General features: G+C 35.9%; 1 protein-coding gene across 1 annotated transcript in view; it reads right to left on the bottom strand.

Annotated features, from left to right (window-relative positions):
- Positions 1–455: 455 nt before the first annotated feature.
- ABCA13 (ATP binding cassette subfamily A member 13) overlaps positions 456–26,499 on the bottom strand; it is a 175,708-nt gene continuing 149,664 nt past the window's right edge. The window contains exons 51-56 of the mRNA XM_058813952.1: positions 21,195–21,329; positions 18,767–18,870; positions 16,471–16,563; positions 3,141–3,246; positions 2,140–2,277; positions 456–647 (exon numbers count right to left, since the gene is read on the bottom strand). Coding sequence (XP_058669935.1) covers positions 558–647; positions 2,140–2,277; positions 3,141–3,246; positions 16,471–16,563; positions 18,767–18,870; positions 21,195–21,329 — 666 coding nt within the window. The 3' untranslated portion in view covers positions 456–557. The remainder of the gene's footprint in view (positions 648–2,139; positions 2,278–3,140; positions 3,247–16,470; positions 16,564–18,766; positions 18,871–21,194; positions 21,330–26,499) is intronic.

Below are 26,499 nucleotides of genomic sequence, written 5' to 3'. Positions count from 1 at the left end.
TCCTTTATACAACAAAAAGGTTAATTTAGCTTGTCACAACACAGAACTGAATTAACAGGAAAATTGAAAGGCTCTCAATTTGTGTGATTAAATAAAAATACTGGGTGATAGCCAAGCTATTGCTACCATTCAATTGTTTTTTCTTGCCTTATCATGTAAAAGTTAGATATTAAGTGTGCATGCAAGAAAGTACTATAGTCAAATGAATGCAGAGCTATCACAAAAAAAAAAAATCTACTACACACTGACATTTCAGATCAGCCCTTTTTTTTTTCCTATATTAATTGGGCTATCTGTATTTTAAAATTCCAGTTAAATTAAGAAAATCTACTTTTTGGCAGATTTTTTGGTCCTCATAATCAGTTTCTTGCTTAACCAAGAACTGGTACCATTCCTTTGGGCCTACAGATAAAAACTCACCTCTGGTTTTACTATTTGTTTCTCATACACAAATTGCTCACAGTTGAAAAGTTATTGCATGTAGCTTGTGTGTACATATATGCAAACACACACACACACACTCATATGTTATGTTGAAGCTGCATCCTGTTCTGAGCCTAGACTGGGAGATGATCATGATGAACAACAGGAGATCCTTGTGAAGAATGTGGGACTCCCTGTTGCTGTGTCGCAAAATTAATGAATACCTGTAAGACATGATAAAAAGTAGGATTTTCAAAATAAAAGTAATTGAATTCAGACTTTGGGGATATAGATGATGGCATTTCTTACCTGCTCTCCTTAGCTTTTTTTGACAAAATAATTAATAACTCAGGTTGAGGGAACACCTCTAAAAACATGTTTTATAAATTCTAGAAATAACCCCTCTTCCCCTCTCCAGCTAAGACAAGGGTTGATAAATTATAAAAATTATGATAAAATAAGTTACCAGGATTTGAAAAAGACATTTTATGTACAAGTAAATATGAAACAATGGTTTTAATTGTCTTTGAATGACATACCTAAAGAATTTGAGTCTGTTGTCTCTGCCAATAAATATTACTGAGGAGGGTGCAAATATTTCAAGGTGAAAGCACACTTCTGATTCAAAAACTAATGCGCCTCCTTGAATTGGTTTGGGTTTTTTTAAACACAGATCTTACTACATAAAGATTTGTTTCATTTTTAACCACACAAGCATTTCACAGTAAGGCAAGTAGAGGGGAAAATGGCTCTTCTTTATTCAAATGATCCTCTTCACATGCAAGCAAACTTGGGGTGCATTTAAAGTGTGTTTGTTACTGTGAAGAGCTATTTTCCTGTTTAAAACTGACAGTCAGGGAGAGGAAGAGGTGGTAGGTGACTGAGGTGATGCATCACCATGAAAAATGGAGAGGAAGTAAACCTGAGTGAACAATGCCTGAAGAAACAGGTTGAAATTACCTTATATGCAGTCACTCAGTGAATAGATCATTTACAAGTAGTTAGTAGACCAGCACAGAGGAGAATACTTCAATAATGATTTGCACATGGGAAAAAGGAACAAATTCACACCATCAATCACAGAAAATTAATATTTTGACAAGATATGCCTCTCAGTTTGCAGAATGAATAACAAGCAGCTGCCTATGAAGATGATGTGACACACCACAATCACCCAGAAATCCCATGCTTGCCATCAATGTGTTCTTCTTTTTGTCACAATAAGATTTCACAATCTTTAGCAGCTGGGTCTCTTCTGTCTGTTTGTGCATTTAAAATTCTCACAGGAGAATGTTCTGAAGGTCTAAGGTTTACCACGATTTACAGAGACCAATTCAGCCTATTCAAGGACATTGGTAAGATCCCAACTTTTGGACTGTGGAGGTGGCAGTTCACAGTCCTATTTTGTTGTCCCACACAGCTCCAGATTCATCTAAGCAAAGATTATGTTTGTGCACACTACAAGTATCTGGCTTGCTGTGATGCCTTTACTGGCTGTGATGCTTTTACTGTGCTCACCTCCAGCATAAAAGCAGTGTGGCACATGGAATCACTGTGTGACCTGAGATGGCCTGAAACTGCTGGAGTATTGCATACATTTGGGTAACCCAGCAAATGATACAGTATTCTACTACATCAATAACTACAATACACAACACAATTAGGCAAATAAAAAAAAGGGGGAGGGAAAGAGAAGAAAGACAAATGATAAAATACCTGCTCTAATGTAGTTTGGCTAATGGAGTAGTGTTTGATTTGGAGAAAAGTTTTGTGATTCTCTAGGACTCTGAAGAGCTCTGCTAAGCATCCCTGACTTCTTGGTACATGGTACTCAAGCAGGTTAAGATGCTGTCCCTGAAAACAAGCAAAAATTATGAAAACACATAAAAGTGAATGTACTTTGTCATGAAGCTACACTTGCTTACAATCAGTCTACTTTCAATAGGCTCTTATTGCAGATTAATCTGGAAAATATGAGCTTTTAAAAAATAACATATTTTGTCTACATTCATAGAACAAAGAGTAGCTCATACTGAGAGTACAGATTTTGTGAGATGAAATCATGTTAATCTCATAAAAGATATAAAACTTTAAAAAAATTTGAATCTAACAGACTAGGGCTGTTACAATGCAGTCTGGAAAAAGGCTGAACATGCACAGACACACAGCTGTCTGAGCACAATACAGACTTTTACCCACAAAGAGGTTCATATCTAAGACATTGTTTCCCATTATTCTTTTCCTGTACACAGTTAAAGTAAAAGCCTTTGAGAGTGTTGTTTATTGAAATGTAATTGCTATAAGTCTTTTATAAGTCTTTGTATTAAATCAAAGAATCACAGTAAAGGCTGACACTTATCAACTCTGGGCTTTGAAAGCAATCAAAACAAATACTCTTAGTGACTACACTGTAGTCCTGCTTCAGGTGAACACAGATTTGAGTTCAACTTCAATAATAAAAGCTAAAGGAAATTTTCAGTCAGAGAAAAGACCTTTTTATTTACATTGTCTAAATGCCTGTTTGGAGTTGATTCAACCAACATCACAAGTCAAATTTTTATGAATTGCTTAATAGAAAAATGAAAGGTATATTTATATGTACTTTTCCCAAGAAGATAAATATATCCAAATGTTTAAATATTCAAACATGTGCATACTGTTCTTACAAGTCCCAAATTAATCTTGCCATATACTGCAACATGGAGTTTTATATGTACCTTAAACTGTGTTCCAGGAAAATGCATTTGTAGACAGTCCAAAATCATTCTTCCATAACTTATTTCTTTGCTAAGACAAACCTTGACAGAATAACCCTCTCCAAACCTGGGAATGAGACACAGAAACATAAATTCATGAGGACACCATGAAGAAAAGGAGAACACTTGGTTCAATTGATTTTCCTACAGTTATATCAAATATCATGCATTCCTACTGCATATCACTGTGATTTTACTATAATGCTATAGAACGACAGAACTTCAATGAGAAAGTTTTAAAATTAATAATAACAGAGACAATAAACATGTTATGCCAAATTATTTTAGTTACTATTGTGTTTCACTACTTAATATACATGAACTTTTGTTAAGTAAACTATGCTTTAATTGCTGGATTGCTTTGAGTGGTCAGTATAAAACTATGAAGATTACATCACATATACAGAAAAAGAAAAAAAAGTCCTTCAACTTTTCTGATGAGAAAAATGGGCATGTAGCACTATTTTTCAAATCTTTTAACAAAGATGCACCTTCAAAAGAAGATTTCAGCAATGTGAACACAGTGGTGTTTTAAAGATATGCAAAGGCAAGTGCAGGGATATTTAGGGAGATGCAGAAGTTAACAAATTTTCTTTGACTTCTATGACTATTCAATCTCTCTCAGAATAATTTAGGAAATGAACTTCTCTTTCTCAACACAAGTGTGATAAAAGTTAAGTACAGGCAATCTAACCAACACTATCTTTTTTATTAGCCTTATTCACTGCTGATGGTTATTTGGGAAAGTTGCAATAAACCAGTGAATATTGAAATGACAGCTATGTTCTTATGCACATTTCTTAAGCAATGGAGGTTGTGTTGCACCAGTCCCCAGACTGGGGTGCACTGACAGAGCTCAGCAGAGACATGGGACACAAAGGTGCTGGGCTGCACCCTTTCCCTCCTTTGCAGCTACATATCCTCCTTCCTTTGGGTTGTCCTTCTTGGTAAATTGCTAGGGGAAAACACCAGCAGGAGCCACAGCAGACGACCTTTCCACTGCCACAGCTCTTCCCTGTTGCCAGTGAGCAAGGGAAAGGCAGAGCTGAAAGGGGGACAGGGAGCTTGTGCAGCACTGCCCATGTCTCCTCAGAAATCTGTCACTTCCACTCACCACTAGTACCACATCCTTCATTGCAGCATAACTCTCTTTTCTTCCTTCTCCAGTGTGGCAATTGCTCATTGCCAAACCCTTTATTACAGTGGTTTAGTTCCTAGTGATCACCTCTGTAACAAGCCCTTGTGCCAAAATTCTCCTCTCTCGTGCCTTTCCTGTGCACAGCTCACAATTCAGGGCAGCAGCTGGCTTAATTGGGTCTGACTGGTGAGAGGCACAATTTCATGTCATCAAAGCAGAGCATATATCACAGCACACTCTACAATGCTGCCCTATATCAATACATTAAAAAATGACTACAGATTATCAATCAAAAGGTAAAAATGATAGAAAGAACTATTTTGAGATAAATGTCCACTTTAATCAGTGCATGACTGATTCCCAGCAAAATAGCCCACAAGAAACACCACATGTTCCTCACTTATAATAAGTACACAGCAATGTAAGGGCTTTAACTTTTATTTTGCAGTGGGCCAGAAACTCTGTTGTTATAAAGGAAAAATCGGCATCAATTTAAGAGCAATGCAAGTTTTCACAATGAAAAAAATAGACTGCAGATTTGATTCTATTAAGAATTTCACATGAATTCAAAATACAATTTCCAGGGATCTCAAACAAAAATCCTAACTTTTTATGCAGCACAAAACAGTGGCAGCTTTTGCATAAAAATGAAAAGCTCCATCACAGATAAATGAGCATAGGTTTTTTAGCCTTTGGTTGATTGTGGGGTTTTTTGTGGGTTGTTTTTTTTTTTGTTGCTGGGTCTTTTCTTTGTTGGGTTAATTTCTTGGAGTAAGATGCAGTGTCCTGTCTGTTGGTTCCTGAAGGATGTTTCATGAGCTAAATTGTATTGAGTCCAGAGAGTAGGGTACTAAATATTTACTGGAGAGTGTAGCCTGACAGACAAGCAGTGCTGATTCATCAGAGATCCAGAATTAGGTGGAATCCAAAGCAGTGTCTGGCAGATTTGCTGTGCAATGATTTACTATGCTTTAAATAGATCTCTAATTAAATGTTTTAAATGCATAGCATCATCCCTGAAAAAAATACATGCGACAATAAAAAAAGTTGTTACAAAGATGGATATAGCTAACAAGGGTATTCAATTTAGTTGACAGCTAACCTGAGGCAACATTTTACAAGAGATCATTGATTCTGATCAGTTTTTTTGGCATTTCTATACAACGACCATTGAATTACAGTTTGAAAAATGCTGGTTTATGGAGACATTCAACAGTCTCATAAAATGAAATTGTGGTATGCGATGAAGTTTCCAAAGAAAATGAATCAAAATTCTGATTAGCAAAGACAGAGGAGTCTGTGCAACTTTGGTTTAGTTCTAAATTGTAAACGGCATAAGTGCCAGCATAGCACCAATAAAAAAACATTAAAAGATTTTCATCTTTTGGCTAGTTGAGTTATGATGCTTCTATACCTTGATTTTATACTTTGTTTTAGTATGAGAGCTCCCCATATAGAGTGAGATGATCAGCAATAAACATTTCCCCCTGCTATAATCAGCAAGCTGCTTTTGGCAGTGCACTGAGGAAATGGAAACTGAGCTGACCATTTTGCTCTCTGATTCAGACAATTCAATTAATTCAGAAACACAAAGTGGAATTACAGAGGAAACCACAATTTGGTTTGATTAGCACTGTTAGCACCAAACCTTTAGCACCTGAGAGCTCAAGGCCTAAAGAGGAAGACATAATCATTAGAATGGCCTAAGTTGAGCTTGCAGATTCATTCAGCAGCCATCTGCTGCAAAAGATTCTTCATTTCTTCAAAGCTATTCAACAGAGAATGCATTGCGCACTGCCATGTTACTTTAACTACAGCTGCACTTCTATTTTTATATAAACAAACACACAAAACCACATGTTCAAACAAAATGAAATATTTTTCTTCTCTCTATCCTTACAGTTCTTCCTCAGTCAAACTCCTAGTTCATGCTCGACTTTCACCTCATTAGTGGTTCTGGGAGTACAACTTATTGAGTGTTTTTCTGTTAAAATGCCAATATGAGACTGAAGCTAAAATATAAATTCTCAAATTGACTGTAAACTTATTAACTTGACTATTTAAAAAGCATCAGCTGCAGAAGCAGGAGCTTAGCAAAAACTACAAGTCCACACTTCTAATTTATATAGGTCCTCAAGGTATCTGAGCACTCAGATAACAAGGGAGCAAAAGGAACATAAAAAGGTCACAAGAAATGGAAATATTTCCATGCCAGGAATTACTAAATAGGCTAAAACTTTTCATCGTGAAAGAAAGATGACAAGGCAGTCAAAGATATTTTTAGAGAACCCAGAATCATGACTAAGCAATGAAAATAAGAAATAACTCTTCGCTCATATGTTTCTCATGCAAGAGCAAGGGTCATAGTGTTAAATTATAGGAAAAGATACACCAAGTCAGTAAGATGAAGTAATCTTCCTTACACTATGTAGGAAAACTCATTGACATAGGATGTGCTAGATGTCAGAACTTGACAGGAGTAGAATAAGAGACCAGAAAAACTCATGATGGGGATCCACCAAAATCAAAGAGACCAGAAAAACTCATGGTGAGGATCCACTAAAATCACTTCTGACTTAAGAACTGTCTAAAAAAGAAACTGCTGAAGGCAGTTGAGTAATGTGGTAAAGTAAGTTCATGTGCTTATCGTGTTCCTGTACTTTTCCCTCTTGATCACTTTCAGAGAGAGAATACTGTGCTAGCTGGTGTATAATCTGATCTCAGGCTTCTTTTGGTATAAATATCCCCAAGAGGAGGTCAGCCTGGGTAAATCACCTGAATGGTTCCTCTGTTCTTGGAAGTTTTGCAGCCCCACAGCCACACTACCAGCAGTACAAAAATAGTTTATGTAAATCGACTTCAGATATGTATCTACACAATCTCCAGTCACACACTGAAATAAAGTGTAACCAAATCTATACTGAGGGAGTCCCCTGGATGCTTTCCTGATCCTCTTTTAACCTTGCAGTGGTAATGGAAGTGGATTTAGTGGCCCAAAGGCTGAAAATTCTCACAAATATCAAGGAAAGGAGCTGCCACATGGAGCAGGGTAGCTTCTCCATGTTCCCTTCTGCCCATTCCTTGGGGGTCCTGGTTCAGAGGTTTGCATGGGGACGAGAGTCCCCGTTGAAACACAGCTGAGCCAGCATTTGGTCACAAGGAGTCCCTAGAGGATATAACCCAATAGATTTTCTTAAGCTTGACCCATGAAAACCTGTTTTGTGTGAAAGAATGTACATTATCATCAGACTTCTATTTGCTTAAAAAATAAAAAATCTATATTTTCATTTAAAAAGCTTAAGAGTTTGTTCAAATGAACAAAACCAAACTTGGAAACCACTGTTTTAAGTTACAGCAGGTCCAGCATAAACAGTTCATCAAATCACACTCTTCCCAAAGCCTATTTACCAACTCTTCTATCCCCCAGTAAAATTTACTGAATGTAAATTCAGGAAATGAAGAACATGGCCCCATTTCCTAAACTTTGAGGAAAAAGAAGAGCATCTAATCACCCATATGCTTTTCTTTCCCACTAATCAAAGAGTACATTTCCTGGACAATGTTGTGATATATTTATACATATATTCACAGCAAAAAATTTCAGCTCACAGAAAGTTTACTGATTGAAATATAATGTGCATACTTTGTGTATGCACTAGTTCAATCAAAGGACTGCTTCAAAATAACATTATATAAAAAAAATAAAAATAGTAAAGAGAACATTGGCACTTAGTGTCTGCAAGGAACTGCATCTTTTAGAATATGTGCCATAAATCAAAGAGAGGGAATAACATTCTACTGTGCTGTTTATCCCTCTGCTTTGGTTTACACTCATTTGCAGGCAGATATGGTTCTACTTCCCCTAAGTGAATAGAATCACAGAATCGTTTAAGCTAAAATAAGCCTCATCTAGGCAAGGTAACTTAGTTACACCAGTATAATTGCTGAAGCATGGGATACACATCCAAGTCATTCCTCTCATAGCTTTAGACACAAATACAATTTACAAACAGAACAAATCTTGAACAACATTGAAAACAAGGCACTTTGAAAAACATAGTGAAAAAAGAAAATAAAATTTTAAAAAATTATTAAAACAAATTAATCACACTTTAAGATAATTTTAAATCACACAATGTATTTAATTGTTTCATCTATTAAAAAACAAGCAAAGACAATATCAAGGAAAAAAGGTAATTAATTTTTAAATACTTGTATTTTTAATGCTAAAAATTGTATTTGTACTTGTATTTACAATACAATTTTAATACTTGTATTTTTAAATGCTAAAATCAAATGCAAATACCCTGTCACTTTTAAAATGGGATTTCCTTCTGCATTTATTCAGCACCTCAGCCTTGCTGAACAGATAAACTTGATTAGATGCAAACAAACAGACATAAATAAATTATAAAGTCTCTCTTCCATGTACTATTCATAGAGTTTGTTTCATCATTTTTAAGTAATCGTGACTTTTCCAGGGTAACAATAGAAACACAAAAACAGTTATTAAAATGATGACTAACACTTGTTCAGGTATATTGTACATGAACTATTTGTTCACACACACTCAGGCTTTCATATGAACCCATCTAAAGTTAATTTCTGTATTCAATATTATAATTGTCATAACAGTGACAGTCCCAGATTATGAGCAGTGCAGGGTGCAAAATTGCCTTGCTCTCTGTGCTCTTGTAAATTCTTAGATGTGATTTCCAAATATGTGGTGAAACCCTAAAAAAATCTCGATAATTGTTTAAACAGGTGCACACATCTTTCCATATTTGTGCTTGTTTGTCTGCGCATACTGCCAAGTATCAGGAATTTTTTTATTCTTGCATTATTTATATATTTCACTGCCAGAGAAACAAGAGCAGCAGTGCTGTAATCCTGTGTAAAGCTGATGGTACAGCCTATAAAGAACCCAAACTGTTTCCTCAAATCACCTTATGGGGCTCAACAGTGAAAAAGACAGGAGTAAGTAACATTATCATTGTGTTTCTATGACTGGGTTTGGGTGTACTGATTTTAATAACATAATAATCATGATATATGTACTGATTTTTAATAATATAATAATCATAATAATCATGATACACACTGAAATATCTACTAAAAGACCTTATCAACACCTCAAGGTCAAATCTCAACCTAAAGAGTGTTTACATCAATTAGGTCATCACGCAGCACCTTGTAATGAAATCCCTATTGTGAATGCCTGACAACATACACTGGATGTACCTGCTCAGACAACTGGCTTTGTGTACTGCAATGCCTAGAAAATGTTGCAAATGAGACAGCAGATTGATGAGAGAAAGGACGAGAAAGGGAAGAGAGTGCCTCATGGTTCTGGAACACCCTGGGAAACCAAATCTTACCCCTTCATCCTCATACACCTGTGTGGTCTGTGGTGGCTCACTTATAGCACACCTTTCTTTAGTGCTTTCCTGTCTTCTTAGGGGCCTACCTGGAAACCAAGGGCTCCAGTTGGCAGGGAGAATTCACAGTGCCTTCTGGAACACCCACAGCTACAGCTGAAGTTAACTGGAGTTTTGCTTTGAATGCAATGTTGAACAAAGGTAAAATATTTAGTCATAAACTGTTCAGATGGGCTACCCAAACCCTTTTAACTTTAGCACCAATCTTTGGTTACTCCTCTATAAAAACGGGAGTAACTATTTGAAATCAAGTTTCCCAGAAGTGCTGTGGAAAACAAAGATGTTGATGCTTGTGAAGTCCTGATCCAATAAATGCTAATAATACTGTATTTTAGAACAGGTTTGAAAAACTCCTAGGAAAACACATACTAGGGAAAGAGGAGAATATGAAATCTTAAGTAGCTGCTGCTGATTTAATGACTTATTTAGAGATACAATGCACCATCCTGTGAAAAACAGCATAAAAATGCCAAAATAAAAGCATTCTAATGCACATGCACAGTAAGGCTGAATAAATACTGTACAAAGTTTTAGGAGAGTCAAAAGATATTGTTCATTCCTGAGCTCTTAATCTGTGTGGTTTTTAAGTTTTAAGAGCTCTTTCCTTCAAACTTTCCTCTTGAAAGACAAACTAATAGCTATGTTACAAGATTACACATCCACTGCTTGAATACATTTTTCATGTACAACAGAAAGAATTTTTTTGGTCAAGAAGAATGATAATTATATTAATTTTTATATTTTATAGTATATATTAAGCTTATTGCTAGTATGCCAACTAATAACACTGTGTCCACCAAAGGCTGAAATATTGATAAGAACTTTAATTTTAATCCTCTCTTTTCCATATAAGAAAACTGCATGTGTAGGTTTGAGGAAAGCAATAAAATATTCTCAATCAGCCTTTTAAAAAAGGGTAAAATATGAATAGTCTGCCAACATATTTTCCATTCTAAGTCTTTAAGTGCACAGATAAGACTTGCAGACCCCTGTAATTCTCCTTGGGCTGAGAGAAAAGGACAGAGTGAGGACACGTAGAGGAACAACATGAAGACACCAAGGTCAGTGAAGAGAGAGTCAAGTCCCATATAGGAGGGATGAGGAGATGCCTTGACTTTGGGGCTGAAATCCTCTTGTAAAGCTATGGAGAAGAATGTAACTGACACATCAGACTCTTTTCCCCTGTAACTTGTTGAAAGTATGGGGAGATGAAGAGTTCAAATTGTAGATATGAGAAAAGGCATCTATGCTAAAGTAAGCAGATGTTGACTTTGTAGCTGTGATCCCAAGAGATGTTTGAGCAGAGAGAGAGAGAAGAGTGATGAAGACCCTTTGCCCCCAAGGAGAGAAGATCTCTGTTCTCAGACATGATCTCAGAAATAGATAAAGAGAATCTTCGCTCTTGAACAGATCACCTTTAAAATAGAACCCCATAAGTTGACATGGCCTGTAAATGCAGCTGTGGGAAAGCTGTGAAAGATTGAAGGATCTTCACAATTTCAGATTTCCATGTGGCTGCTATTAGTGGAAATTAAAAGCCATGAGAGAATTGTTTTCCTGTGGAGACGTCTCCATAAATTGACAAGAGGGACTCCTCTCCCTCTTCACTCGGGACTCCAAGCTGAATAAAAACTATTCTAGAGATGATAAACTGACTGAATTGTTTCTGCACATCATTAGAGGGAAAGAAAGAAGTTGTGGGGCTGAAGGGGAGGGTAAGTGTTCTGAAGATTTTATTCTATTTCTTATTATTTCTGTTTCTGTTAATAAAGTTTTCTTTGTATCCTTTTAAAATTTTGAGCCTACTTTGCCTTCTTCCTATCTCACAGCAGAAAATGAAGAAGTGTATTCTAGTGAGTGCACTGTTGTTTCGCTGGCACTGAACCCACCACATTAATTGGTGCATTGGCCAGGAAACCTCAAATTGGCAAATCGAAACCACTACACAGCTATAGCAAATGAATTAATTGTTGGGTAATTTAATAAGATGGCTTGCTGATAAAATTTGAGAAAAGACTTGATGTCCAGCGCCTGACAAATTGGTATGGGTTTTTCTGATATGAGAAGTCTGTCCAGATGGCCCTAGAATGAAGGATAATATTCAAAATGTTGTTCTCAGAGAACTGGCCAGCTGTATCTCACATGAAAATGCTTTTGTGAATTTTTTAAAAAAGCATAAAGTATAATGGAGAATACTGAAGAGAGCATTTAAATGTAATCCATTCACAATTTAGAGTAATTGACTCTGTTGGCAGGAGTTGTCTGAAATTAGGCTTTAATGGGCACAACTGTTAACACATCAATCTCAGACAAACTACATCTAGAACTAAGAAGCTAACTTTTGAAAATTGCCCTTCAGTTTGTTCTTCTACCCAATACATTTCTTTATATTTTTTTATAAATTTGCCACCTATAATAAAAAACCTTTATATAGAAATTTTACCCTTATTATTCTGCTGATAAACTTCTGTAGATACTTTAAATCTGTTTAAACATATATAAATATAGTCAAGGTTCAGCAGCTGGGAGCAGAAACCCAAACACCGACATTTGTATTGAGAAGACATTTTGGGAAGAACATTTTCTGACAGGCTTGCAGAAGGTCTGCAAAAATGGATCAAGTCTCACACATTAGAAGCAGCATCACTTTTTATATCCCTATGAAGCATTTATGTCTCACATTAGCATCTTCCTGGAGTTCACCCATACCCTTCATAGCAGAATTTTGTCCTGCCATCTGACAAAGCTGTACTCAGTCCACAATTATGATCTTTCACATCTGCCAAGGGCTGGAAGTGTAGGCAGAGAGAATGAGCTGAATCCTTGAACTCCCCAGCAAAGCAAAGAAGCAAATTTAACAGGGCCCCAAAGAAGACCCATTAAACCTTCATCACATATCCATCAAAAAGGTGATCATAATCTGGACTCTATAGGCTGGAGTGGTACTAAAGAATAAACAAATGAAACAATTTTGAGGACTTCATCAAGACAGAATTCACCAAGAATGGAAGAAAAATGTCATTTTAGTATATGTCCCTACATTTAGAAGAGGAAGAAATTACTTGAGATATAGTAATGGAATCACGTGTAATATCAAAATATGCTTCTATTTCTTACAGTAAAGGATTTAGTCTTTTATAAATAAAAGCTGTATCAAAGTTTTCTTTGGTTTAAGGATTCATATAGTGTTTATATTTATCTCCTTGCAATCTTCAAAGCCAGATCAGAACATGTGTTGATTTCAAAATATTTGCTCAATTTGATTTCTAGAAACAAATTGAAAACAGATTTAAGGATGTCAAGAACAGCTTATAAATAAGAACAATTTTTAAAAAACAAGCTGTAAAATCTTACAAAGAAACCATGATAATCTATAACTCTCACGCCATTAATTTATTTTAGTACCATTCTTTCCTGTTAATATGAATGTGTATATTACTAGCCTGATTCATTCACACACAGCACAAAAAAACACTATCCAAAAATACAAACTTTTAGAGTATTGGTAATTAAATTGAATCAGATGCAACAAAATCAGTTTTGTTTATGCTTTCCTTATATTATTTCATGGAACATTTTTTTTAAACAAAATATAAGAGGTGATGGGTTTTTTACTGTGAGATGGCGCATGGGACAAATATAATAGTGCTAATTGCATAAAAACACTGACAAACTAGGAAAAGATTGGTGATTATATCAGTAGAGCTGGCCGTTAAGGAAAACATCCTTCCTTCCAGGTAGATATTTCCTAATAGCAGCTTAGATTTATTAGTTCTTGTGGTCTACACTTTAGAAGAAACAGTATTTTATTCTGTATGGCAATGAGAATGATAGGGCTATTAAATTGTAGGAAAACTGGAAGGAATCACTCAGTACTCTTCCAAGTCCTGGAATCTTTTCAGGATGTTCACAGGTGGAGCAGAAAGTGAGAAAATGAAGATTTTAAAATTATTTAAAGCTTAATTGTTTCAATGGATTTCTTTGGAATTCTGCTTCTCTGCCCCCTCCCCACCTCATGTAGATGCAGGAATCCTCCATAAGGTAGCATACCAGGAAATGTCTTCAAGTAAGTTTGGAACTTTAGAAAACATTGTAGATTCTGTGCAATTAATCTCCTAACAATTACTTTAAGTGTTAAGTATGTCATAGCCTGGGTTTTATGATAAAGAATCATATTGGCATGTGATGGAGGGATGTTTGGAAGCTAGATTAAGCCAGCAACATAACACAAGTAATGGAACAGTCTTTGACATCTTTCTAGCACTTGTCAAAAGATTTCCAAAGAAAACACAGAAATGTCTTTTCTGAAAGCTTTAGCAGCTGCATGTGTGACACTTTAAGACTGTGCTCTCTACAGTGGTTTTGTTTTTCCAGCCAAGGAAATGTATCAGGCAGTCAGAAAAAATTCAGAAAATTGTATGATTTTAATTAAGTCCTTTGATAAAGCTCACAGGTTTTTTTTCTTAATAAAGGGTTCTAAAATTTTAAAAACATTCAATAGGTTCCTGAAGAGTTAGCATGGAAAACTGGGAGACCAAGTCAATCAATAAGCTAGGAATTAAAGTTCTGCCTTAAATGAAAAATCTTCGGGCAGCTTGAGCTACACAGTTTGTGTAGAAAGTCTCAGCAATATTTATCTCAAGTGCACATATTTTCCCATGTGAAGGTCACTGATGGACATATATTAAAAACTGCCATGGAACACAAACCTGCTGACAGTATGAAATATTCTTAATATAGAGAAGGTGTGCTTTTTACAAAGTTACAACAATTTAAAAAAATAATTGCTATGAACATGACTGCCAAATATTTTTTTATGACCTTGCTTTAGAGAATTTGAAAGAGGCACTCATAAAGCCTTGATTCTGGAATGGCTGATCTGTGAGTATCTCTACAGTAATAACAGTACCAGTATCATCTCAATAAGAAGTAATATGATGATGACACTTCCAGCAGGATACTTCTGCATTGATTTACTAACTGTGATCTGAAAGAAGTTTATCTACAGAGGCAGTGCAGCAAATTGAGAAATGACTGCCTTATTTATATGAATAAGTGCAGACTTATGAGTATGCTTTTGATGTCTTGTTTCCATAGGAGGGAAGATAGAAAGATGCTGCTAAAGGAAACATCAGAAGTGTCAAAAAAATTACAAAGTCACTGATAAGATAAAGGGGAAGGTAGCCTTTGTGGACTGTCTGATTTTGCCCTCTCAAGGTCAAGCTGACAAGACAGAGATATGTACTCAATCCAGAGCTTCTGAAACATAAGTGAAGACTCACATTCCTCCCAGCTAACTTTATACACTCAGCTGAAGTGCCCAAGTAATACCATTTTTCCTGAGTGGGAGGACACGCATCTTCAAATAGCATTTTCACCTGTCTAAGATCTGAACTGTCCTTTACATACTGAGTTACACCATCCTCTACGTATGATCTGTTTCTCATACAAATGAAATAAAGGATGCCTTCACACTCACTAATCTACTCCAGCCAGTGAGATAACAGGCCACCCTATGCTAGGAAATTTGGGAAGAGACAAGATGGCAAAGGCAAAGACCTAGATATGAAAGAGGAACAAACTGCTGCCAATAAACTGACTTCTCACGCCGGCAGAAATTGAAGCAAATAGGCACTGAAAGTTGTGCAAACATGAAAAAAAAAGGTTACAGTCACACAGAATCACCAGAATTAGAGATGCAGATATCAATGTTTTTTTTCAATATCTGGATTGTAATATCTCTAACTGAAAGTTTGCCTCCATGAAAAAAACTTGAAAGGAGGGAGCTAGTGTGAGTCAGGCCCATCTTGTTAATGCAGCTGTGGAGCAAGGATCTATGGTTCTACCCAAAGAGAAGGCCAGAAAGCCAAAAGGCTTGTCATAGCACAAGTAGTTGTCCCAAGCACGTAACTTCTGCCTTATAAGCATGGCAGACAGCAATTCCAAAGCATTTCTGTAGAGCTTGTTCCCAGTATCAAGTGCATCTGCACTTAAGAGAACTAAGTGCTGAGCTAGTACAAAGCAGTGTAGCTTTGCTGCTTGTAAATGAGCTGTATCATCTTACATAGCTGACTGTCCTAACAATTACATTTGCAACTGAATGTAAATGTTCTAGCTATAAGTTGCAGCAACATTCCCCTCAGCTTCCGATCCTGTTTCCTTTATGGTGGTTTGAGCACATCCTCTGAATTAAACATTCTCATTAATAGATATTAAATTAACTCATGAGCAGAGTTCAAACAGAAAAGAGGCTTATGCACATCAGGAAAAGGATGTAGAAAACAGCATAAATATCTGCAATTGTCAGTGAATTTGGTAGGGAGCAGAGAGAGTTCAAAGTAGATGTTTGTACTGGCTGCTGACCTGTTAAAAATGCTTCTTTCTGCTATGAAAAACCCTCAGAAGGAACCAAATTGTATTTCATTGCCATGTTGTAGCCTCACAATGTATTCTTTAGATTATGTGCAGAAGTGCTTCATTTTAGATGCAGATCTGTCTCTTTCAATTACCAATGCAGACTACAAAGCATTTTAGCAATGTCATATGTCAATTTAGCTTGCTAAGTTATCCTAATTGGCTCTTTTTTAAATTCAGTGACAGCAGGAAAAAGATGTTCTTAGCAGTCATAAGTGCCTATGCCTTAGCACTACTAAAGCATCTAGCCAGCTCTTAGATTGAATAAAGATGCAGAAGTTTTGATGTTGATGCATAATACCTGTTTTTAATGTGCTGGGGAGAGCCAAGACACTTGAAAGCTCCATTGACCATAATAGCAAGCCTTGAACAGAGAGCTTCACATTCTTCCATACTGCAAAATAAATCGAGAGGAAAAAACCAAATAATTAGTAGTGAAATCAGAGAACATTTTTTATACCTAACTTCAGTTGAAGTGCAAGAATTTGGACAGATGTAAAACAGGTACACAAAACCTTTGGCTTCAAAGGGTGATAGTCAAAGTTATAACCCTAATCAGTATGTACCAAAAGCTGTTACCACATGACAGCTAGAAGAGAGCCTTAAACCATCATTTATATTTTAGTCCATACCTTATTGGACAATTCTGGTCAGAATATAATCATTCCTGAGATTGCTTATGAGGCGTTTGCCTGTGGTAATGATACTACAGGCAAATGCCTCATAAGCAATCTCAGGAATGCCACTGATGGAGACATGAACTCTGTTATTCTCTTTAATACAGGTTCGTGGTTATTCTGAGCTAAAGGATAAAGGGAGAAGAAGGAAAAGCTTGCTCAGCCTTTCTTTTGCATAGCACATGGCCTTGAAAAAAACAAACACTGGCAATTAAGTTCTGCCCTAGGAACAATTTGCTTATAACATGACAAGGCTGTGGTGAGAACTGTGATGTCTGAGACAGACAGGGAGAGAGCTGACACATCTTCCCACAAATCAGGAAATTCACTGAATGATTCCTAATGCTCCTCTTGGCATAATGCTCCCCAGCTGTGGCAAAATTACACAAATTTAGGGCTCTAGGGACAGTTGATAAAACCTCACTCCTGCCCAGTTAAAACAGAAGCTTTGTCTCAGATTTGTAAGTAAAACATTGTCTCAGAAAAGTAGGTGAACAGCCCTCAAAACCTGATTTTTACACAGCAAACCCTCTCTATACCTTACACATGTATTTGCTGACATGTATGAAAGTTTACTTCATACGTAAAATTCCTGTACTTATACAAGTAAATAATCTCAAAGCCCCAATGGCCTTCAGAAAATAGTATAAATAGTATAAAATAATTTCTCCTTCCTTCACCCTGGCACAACAATGTGAACAGTAACATTGTACTTATGGTCTACTTCAAGTCATTCATTTGTAGAGTTAAATGTATGGTTAGTACAATTTGATGGATTTTGTTTGTTAACAACATATTAGTAATGAGATCACAGGTCTCTTCTATTTAGCTGGTGTTTGACAACTAGAGGTTCTTAATCTGGGCTAAAAAATCAAAGCATATTTTTTCCTGAAAATCACAGAGCTGAATTCACAATGTATAACCCAATTTCTCTAAATGAGTGTGCTGGTAAGCACTTGGCCATCAAACCCAGGTACATGAATTTTAAAATTCAGCTTCTGTAAATAAAACACTAAAAAATTTTTGGAAAATTTTTCCATCAATCATGGACTGGGACAACAAATTCATCTTAACAATATCTAAAAAAAATATGAAAATATAAAACATTGGAGGAAGTTTGGCCACATTCCTTTATTAATTCATCTGTACTTCAAATCTCATTTGTCAAATGGTTCATTGCTGTTCTGATAATTGAATTTTCTCTTCTCTGAACATGTTTTCATGATCTTTCCCTCATTTAAAGGAATTTTTAATATAATTATACATACCATATATATATTTATATACATTACCTGAGGGAACATTTAATTGATTTCATTTCACTATAGATGTTACAAAACAGTATTGATGTTTCCTCCATTAAACCAATATGCCAGTGACCATATCAGAGAACTGACAAGGTATTTAATGTAGATGGACTCTTCTAAGAGGATGGTTCTCTCCTACCATTTCCAGTAATGCATAAGAGAATAGCTGATGCATCCATTTTGAGGATGCCATGGCTTACTCTTTTCACATACTGATGCAAATCAGAAAATTAATAAAATCACAAAATTTTTCACTCACGCCTCCTTTTGTAAGGATTTTTAAGGTAGCCAAATACAAAAAGTAACCTGATGTTCCAAGCAAGAAGAGAAACTACAACACTGAGTAAAAAGAGCATGGAAAAAGAAGAATTACTTACTTAATTACTTATTAATCAGTTTTTCTGTGCCTGCAGCCCCTTGAGCAACACTCTATTTTTAAAAAATTAACTATGAAAAATATTTGGGATCTAAATAGGTTTCTTTTTCATTAATAGGAAAGAATTGCCATAAAATTTCAAGAATTAATCTGTGTTTCACAAAAGAGTGAGCAGGTTTTCAGAATATACTCTTCTGCAGCACAGGACTATGCTGGCTGCTGGGATAAGGGTCTTACCTGTGGGATGTCAGCACAGCTGCACAGCCATCCTGAACTTCCTTCAGGATAGCTTTCCAAAGGTACCGTTTAGAGCAGGGATCCATCCCAGAGCTGGGCTCATCCTACAGGAAAAATGAAAATGACACAGCAGCATGGAAAAAGCAGACCACAGGTTCTGCCCAGCATGAAGAATTAACACAATTCATAATAAAATAATATGTTTTTAAATGTCACATTTTCAGAGGGCCACTTAAGTGACACCCTGATCAAAGTTTTGCTTTAACACATACAGTTTAATGTCTAAGTTTATGGAAGGCACATTTTAGTAAAGAAGTATGTATATATATAAACAATATTTAAATATAATCTAGGTGTACTTATAAATGCTGATAATATATATAAATGCTGATAATATATATATTTTTTATATATCATATATGTATAGCTATAAGTATTTATTAATCTGTTTAATTATATGCATATACTCGTTTTTAAAAGACAGACTTGGAAGTAGTTCTTCTCATTTTCTGGAAGGATTTGGTGACTGTTTCTGACCTGCATATACATCTGCCATGAGCACAAACAACTGGAGAAGTCCTATAGCTCCCAGATGTCTACACTGCCCATCCGACATTCAGGTGTTTGATAAGATGTTTGGATTTGACATCTTATGCCAGTTCTTCCCACAGCCCTTTTAAGAGGAATTTTTAACCACAAGGGAGAGAATTCACAGGATAAAATAACATTAACTCAGTGCAAAGAAACTGGCCAATTTCCCACTTGGATGGCTTTCAAAATCTACATTGCCCCTTCTTATCTATTCCTGCTTTCGTCCGTAAATTTTTAACTTCATCCATTCATAGAAACAAAAGGAATTATATTTGGTTGATAAATCCAGTCTCTGTCACTACAAAACTAGGAAGAAGGAAGCTCTTCCAGTTGCTTTAATCCAGCGGAATTCCATGGGGAGTGTCAGCACCTGGTAGACAAGTATGGCTTTGCCCAGAGTATTTTCAGCAAGGAATCCCAGCTGAAACCTGGAAGCAAAGTTTTCAAGAAACAAAGCAAACAAAACATCCAGTTTGAAGCTAATTTTAGTGCTTCACTGCCAATGTCAGAGGTTAAAGAATTTAGTTCAGTCTTCCATTATCTGTGGATTGCTAACAAAGAAAACATAAAACACAATAAACATGAAGCAACCTACAGTGTTGCTCAAATTAATAGCTATGATCCTGGATGCAATTTAAAAGCAGATTCAGTAGTTTATATTGCTGTCTTTGCTTTCAGATGAAATAATAAAAAACCCCCTCCTTTTAAAATATTGAAAAACTCTTTTAGCTTTCTAAAGCCAGCAAATGTTTTGAAGAATTTTACATGTTTAGATATCTTTCTTTCCTCTTTTCATTATGTATGCAACAGTCTGTGCCCTGCAGCAAAAAGTAGGCTGAAATGGATACTTGCAGTAGTCATAAAGACATTCAAAACCAGTTGGAGCATTTCCTAAGATCAGGAATAAAACACTGATTTAAGATAATCTCCTCCTTTTACTAGCTGAACAAGGGCCAGTTAAAGCAAAAAATGCAAATAAAATGTCTTCTCTTAGAAATGAGGCAACAATAGGCAGTTAGAAGCAGCAAAATATGTCTAATCTTCTGAAACACAAACCCTGGAGAACAACTATTTTATCTGGCTCTGGTTTACCTGCGATCTTTTCCTGGAAGCCCAGGAATCCCCCTGAATTCTGAGGAGCAGCTTTCCTACCCCTGACTGTTTTGAAAGGTTTACTGCACTGGTTTAGCTCTTCCCAGCCAAGTTTTAAGAAAGTGAGGTTCAATATTCTCTAGTGAAACAACAGGCAATGGCATGAAAGAGAATGTAGTGCATTACAATGCAGTTCTCAAAGCTTTGTAGCTCCCTCATCTTCAATACAGAAGGCATTGTTTATGCTGGAGGGGCCAGCATCAGGCGTAAATGGGCAGTAGTATGCAAGAACCAAAACAACCTGGGATAAATAATTCAAATTAATATAATTCAGAAGTATTGCTTGATTGGGTGACTTCTAAATGCAACAAAATGTAAGAACTAGTCAGATTTATGAAATAAATCCAACCTAGTAAGAATTAGGAGTCTCCTGAAAGAGCATGGGTCAATTAAACACGTATTTGCACCGTGGAATACTACAATTGTATTTGTGTTGATGGCTTTTTTTTCTGCTCATCCAATTGCTCCAAGGAAGAATAAAATAAGAAAAGACAAACAATTTCACTTTCTATTTTTGGGAGCACTGGAGAATAAAATTAAAGCCATTAATACAGCAGAACAAAGAAGATAGTTGTACATTAATTACTCACCGACTGATCAGGAAAACACCTGATGTTCCTTAGAGCAACATACACGACAACAAAATTCAATGTAGCCCATTTTTCATAACCACTGTATTACTCACCAGTAAAAGTATTTGGGGTTTACCAACTAAAGCCACAGCAGTAGAGAGCTTCCTCTTTGTGCCAGCACTGTACGTTCTCACCAGTTTGTCAGCATGTGCGTTGAGGCATAACCTGTTAACAAGGTCCTCTGCAACCTGTGGGTTGCAAATTTGAAGGCCAACAAAAATGAGACAGATTACATAGCATTTGTGCATAGATTGAAAGAACATTCTGTTCATGCATGTTAAGAAAATGTCCATGTTGTTTCCTTATTTATCCACACTTGCTGCACATTATTACTTTTGAATCTTAAACATGGGCAAAAAACTGCCCTGGGGCCCCTTTGTTCTTCAAAAATGATAAGGATTTTCTCATATAGAAGTCTGGCTTTGTCACTGCTCAGCACAGTCATTTGTATTTGGTTTATGTCCATGGGTCAATGATCTAAAATGCCTCTCATTTCAATGTATTCTCTTCTATTTATTTGATCAAATACCTGAGTAATTGAAAATTCAAGAAAAAAATCTCCATCAGCTACAAAAAAAGATGAAAATGTCAGAAAACCAAGTCACAGTTGTAGATTTAGAGCTTCTTTAAGACAAAATGTAACAGGATCAAATTAATATAACTTTTTAATAACTGGGTGGGGTAAATTGATCCTAGCTGGATTGGTTTTAATTGCTTCAACAAGAATTTATGATCTGAGCAAGCTGGGAAGGCATGTGAGCATAGCTGGAGACGACGCTCATGCTGTCCCCTATGGCCTTTTTCTTTACCCTGTGTCAGAGACAATCCTGACATACAAGGTTCCCTAAAATACTGGTGCTAGAGAATATTAAATGCAGCAATAATCTTAATCCATCCATATCAGCTACTACTGCTAGACTGTCCATGGAGATACAGCTCAAAACCATGAGGGACACAGCAGAAACTTTTCTGCTTGCTGCCGCCAAATGCAAAGCAGCAGGTGTTTGGCATGGACTCCTGGGGGGGGGCTGTGTCATCAAGGAGTGATCAACCCTATAACAGAGCAAGTGTGTCTTCTACCTGCACGTAGGACAGGTGGAAGATTGTTGTAAAACAAGGAGTTGCATGGTGCTCTTATTGCCCAACATTAACTGCCAGAGCACCCGTGGTAGTATGGTTCATTCTCTTTGCTTCCTCTACATTGCCTTCAGCAAAAAGCAAGGAGGAACTTGAAAGCTTAGTTATATCACATGGACAGTCTCCATTTAATTCAAAATTCCAATTGAAAAACAATTCAAAAGCCAATATTGTGAATTAATATTCACTATCCAACATAAACAAACTGCCACAAGCGTAATAATACTTTCTTATTAGATTTTTATGCAAGCATCTTTGGAAATGATCAAAATATTCATGACCCTTTAAGCAAGATTTTTCAGTTAAACTTATAAAAGTAAGAGACATCTCTGAGAGAAATTTGTCTGTAAGAAGGAACAATGCTGCAGAGGTGAGAATCTGCATATTCTTGTGATGATCCTTGGACTGGTATCCATAGTCACTGTGTTTGGGGTACCTGGATGTATAACCTGACAGTAGTGCATATTCTCATACAAAACCCACATTTCAGAAATATTGCTCTGTCTACTTTAGATGCTAAGAGGTTTAAAAAAATGAAATTATAACTGTTAAATTAGCCACAGGTAATATTATACTGAAAAGTTCAAGGCTTCTGCTGTATCTAAGTTAATTCACAGTAGATTACTTCCAATTAGAGGTTGTAGCTGTGGCTTTAAGAATGGTTAATCACCTAAGCTATATTCTAAGATAAGATAGCTGAGCTTTTTTTTGTTGTGGTTTTTTTTTTTTTCACTTCCAAATACAGGTCTTATTATACACCAAAGCAACACACAAAGTGAAGTCTTCTAAAGCATGTCATAGTCACCTTATCCTGTCTACAAAACTGACTTGACAGCTACTATTGGGAATGTATAAATACTAGTGACTAAAGGATTATCCTCCTAAATATTCACCAACAGTCACACAAATTACACAGAAGATCTCATAAGAATTTAAGAACAGAATGTGAAAAAATATGCAAGCCCATGTTTACATCAAATATACATTTTAAACTTCAATAAGCTTCAAGAGTAATTGAGGACCATGAATCAGGGCTGAAACATAGTCAAAACTATTCTTTAGCTATGACTAGAATCATTCTTTCTGACTGCTTTGAAGTGTCACCTAAAGTCAGCAAAATGCCTTTTATTTTTGTTTTGGAGAGACAACAAATGCTGCATGGGGAAGAATTTGGAAGGTCAAAGAATAGTGCCAGATAAAGAAGAAAGTAACTATTCAGTTAGATGGATCTTGTAGTCTGTAGCCCCCAAGGAGACTCAATCATGTCAGGTGTGAACACAAAGCTCTTTGTAGGGAGCAGCATTAAAATGAACTAACTTTGCAAAATTTGTAATTCCTCACATTGAATTGTCCTCTCTCTGGTGTGTGCTCAAGCATTCAGCATGACTCCACAATCTCCTATTTCCTACAAGGAAGTAAAGCCTGGCAAGCATCCTGCTATAGAAATTTTTAAGACAAGGTTTAAAAGCTAAATAGGTAAAAGAAGAGGGGTGGGAATCATTTCATAGTACCCACTTTGCTGCTGCATTAAATGTGGAGGCCTTCCAAGAAAAACCTTGCATGTCACCACAGTGCACAACACAGTCTGGCCTCATATCCAGGTACACTTCTTTGGTGCAAAACATCAAATTAGAACTGTTTTGGAACTGAATCACATCAGCAACATAAAGGCAGAAGGAAGGGCCAACTTTCTTATTCCTAAGTACTTCCCAGTTTCACTTAAAAAAAAGTCTCCTATTCCTGCTACCTCCCTCAAATCTTATATTTCAAAAGAGCACCGCAGACTATGGTTCAGCAAATATGAGAATATAGAGCTCAATCTTCTTTCAAGAGATGACCCCAGGATTTTTTTCTTTAATGCATATTATAAGATTTCTAGTAATGTTTCAGCTTCATCAATAATACCTAAGCAACAACAAAACAGCAATTTGAATGAAATTAGAAATATATATTAGCTATATTGTAGAGGAGCTTGAATATCTCCATTACAACTTCATTTGTCTGTATAGCCAGTGCTTTTTATCATACTACACTGTAATGTAAATACAAAAATTCCCCTTAAACAACTTTAAATGAAAGTCAGAATTGAGCATGTGATCAATCTGCAGATACAGATACACATTTAGGCAAGAGAATTACAGTTCTAATGATTTCCTTTCTGTAGTGAATGTGAGATATATACACAAGCACCTTCTCTCCTTCCTTGTCATATTCATCATGATGCTCTATTTGAATAATATTTCATTGACCTTCAGCAGCAAAGAGTGAGGAAATACATCAATTTATTTAGTGAGCTGGTAACATTGAGGCCAAATCAAACGCTACAGTTGTATACAAATATATACATTGTAAGCACACTCGAACCATGAAAATATTTTATGTCTATTCATGGCTGTAATAATGTACTTAAATTGTTTCCTTCCTTCCTTCCTCCCCACACCAGCAGTAAAAATTATCACAGACTTCACATCTATCAGCTAGCAATTTCCCAATTTTCCAATATTTCTCAAAATTTTCTTATTTTCTTATCAGTTCTAATATACTTAGCAACAGATTTTCCCCAAAGTTAATTTGGGCTAGTCCACCTAGTTTTAGAATAGGCATTGGAATGAGCCCTTCAATCTGCAGCATCTAAACAAAATTCCCCAATACTTTGTGGAGTTCCTGAAGACAATATTTATTCCAGAAGAGGCAATAATGAGATAATTTTACACACATGCCAATATCTGTGGGAGTAATGGTCAAAACAAGCATGGCCTCCTCCATCCACCAGGGAACTAAGAGATCCATTCCACTGAAAAGCAGTAATTGTGTAACCACTAATGCCTATGGGCTTCCACTCCCTTTAAAAATTACCTCCAATAGTCATGTAAATGATTAAGTTGTGCTATGGACTTTCAGTGTGTGTGTCTTGCAGAAAAACTGGGAGTTATCAATCTATTGAAAGACTAGAATCAATCTATTCAAAGACTAGAAACATAATGGTGTATCAATCTTGAGTTGAAAGGTTGTATCCATCAGTGTATTAGTTTTCATAATTTCTGACGCAACAAATAAAATGGATAACTTCTTGCTTTATTTAAACAAATCCTTGTAAAGCAAATCTGATTCAATACTGAAAATGTGTATCATACCCAGTTGAAATGATAAGAAACATGGATTGAATTTTAGAGTCATCTGAAAAATAACTTTACATGTCCAAAGTAGTAATTCAAAGTTTGAGGCTCTGAGTAAGTGGATACAGTGTAGTTTGAACATCCTTAACATTCATCCTAAGCAATCATTCATCAATTCCACACAAAAAAATATTTATTTGGCTCTTAAGTAAACTTAGAGTTGTTTATTTCTTATATTTGGAAAGTGTATATCCATGGTCAAGTTTCTGGGGAAGAGTGTTTTTTATCCCAAAATCTCATAAAACTGTACACACTAATTCTGCTTGTGGTCTGAAAATAAGTAAACATACAAAGAATGGATGAATTTACAGATTCCCATTTCCAGCACCTATAGAATAAAACGTGTAAGGAAATCATTGAGATTCTAGAATCAGAGAAAAATCTTCCTGGAGAGTAATGAAAAGAGAGAGCATACTGGCACTCCAAAAATGTTACCTCAGAAGACCCGATAAAGCTTCTTTTGAGATTTGCAACAGAAGTTTTAATGCTAATGAGGGATGCCATTTGATGCTATGATAATAATTTTAAATTTTTAACAAGATGAGTACTGTATTTTGGAACATATTGAGATCTAGGAAGTTGATATATTAAAGAAATAAAAATTAAAAGTACTATGCTTAATCAATATCCTTCTAAATAACATAAAAGTTTTACTATAATTTTTCCAATTTTGAACAAAAATAAACTTTCAGAGCAGATTTGTGAAGTATAAAAATTCACATTACATGTGAAGCTTAACACTGATAGTAAATGACCCATTTTTCTCCTCCTTTCCCATTCATTTAATTACTGTTTTGGAACATTAAGTGCACTCAACTTTATGTCAGGCACTTAACTCCTGCTGCTGATAAATTTGTCTAGCAAAGGATTTGGTCCTTGACGTTAGTGCTTCAATAGACAACTTCAGCAGCAGCACAACCTGTGAGTCACCTTCCTGCTCACCAATTTCTTAAAAAACAAATTGAATATATGTTTCTTTTGTTATCAAACCAATGCACTCTCTAGACTATATGTGTCTGTGCATATTAGTGTAATTAGTCACTGG

The sequence above is a fragment of the Ammospiza caudacuta genome, chromosome 1 (assembly GCF_027887145.1).
Source record: "Ammospiza caudacuta isolate bAmmCau1 chromosome 1, bAmmCau1.pri, whole genome shotgun sequence".
Lineage (NCBI taxonomy): Eukaryota > Metazoa > Chordata > Aves > Passeriformes > Passerellidae > Ammospiza > Ammospiza caudacuta.
The sequence above is the reverse complement of the archived record's forward strand: the minus strand, read 5'-3'. Positions and strand labels throughout refer to the sequence as shown.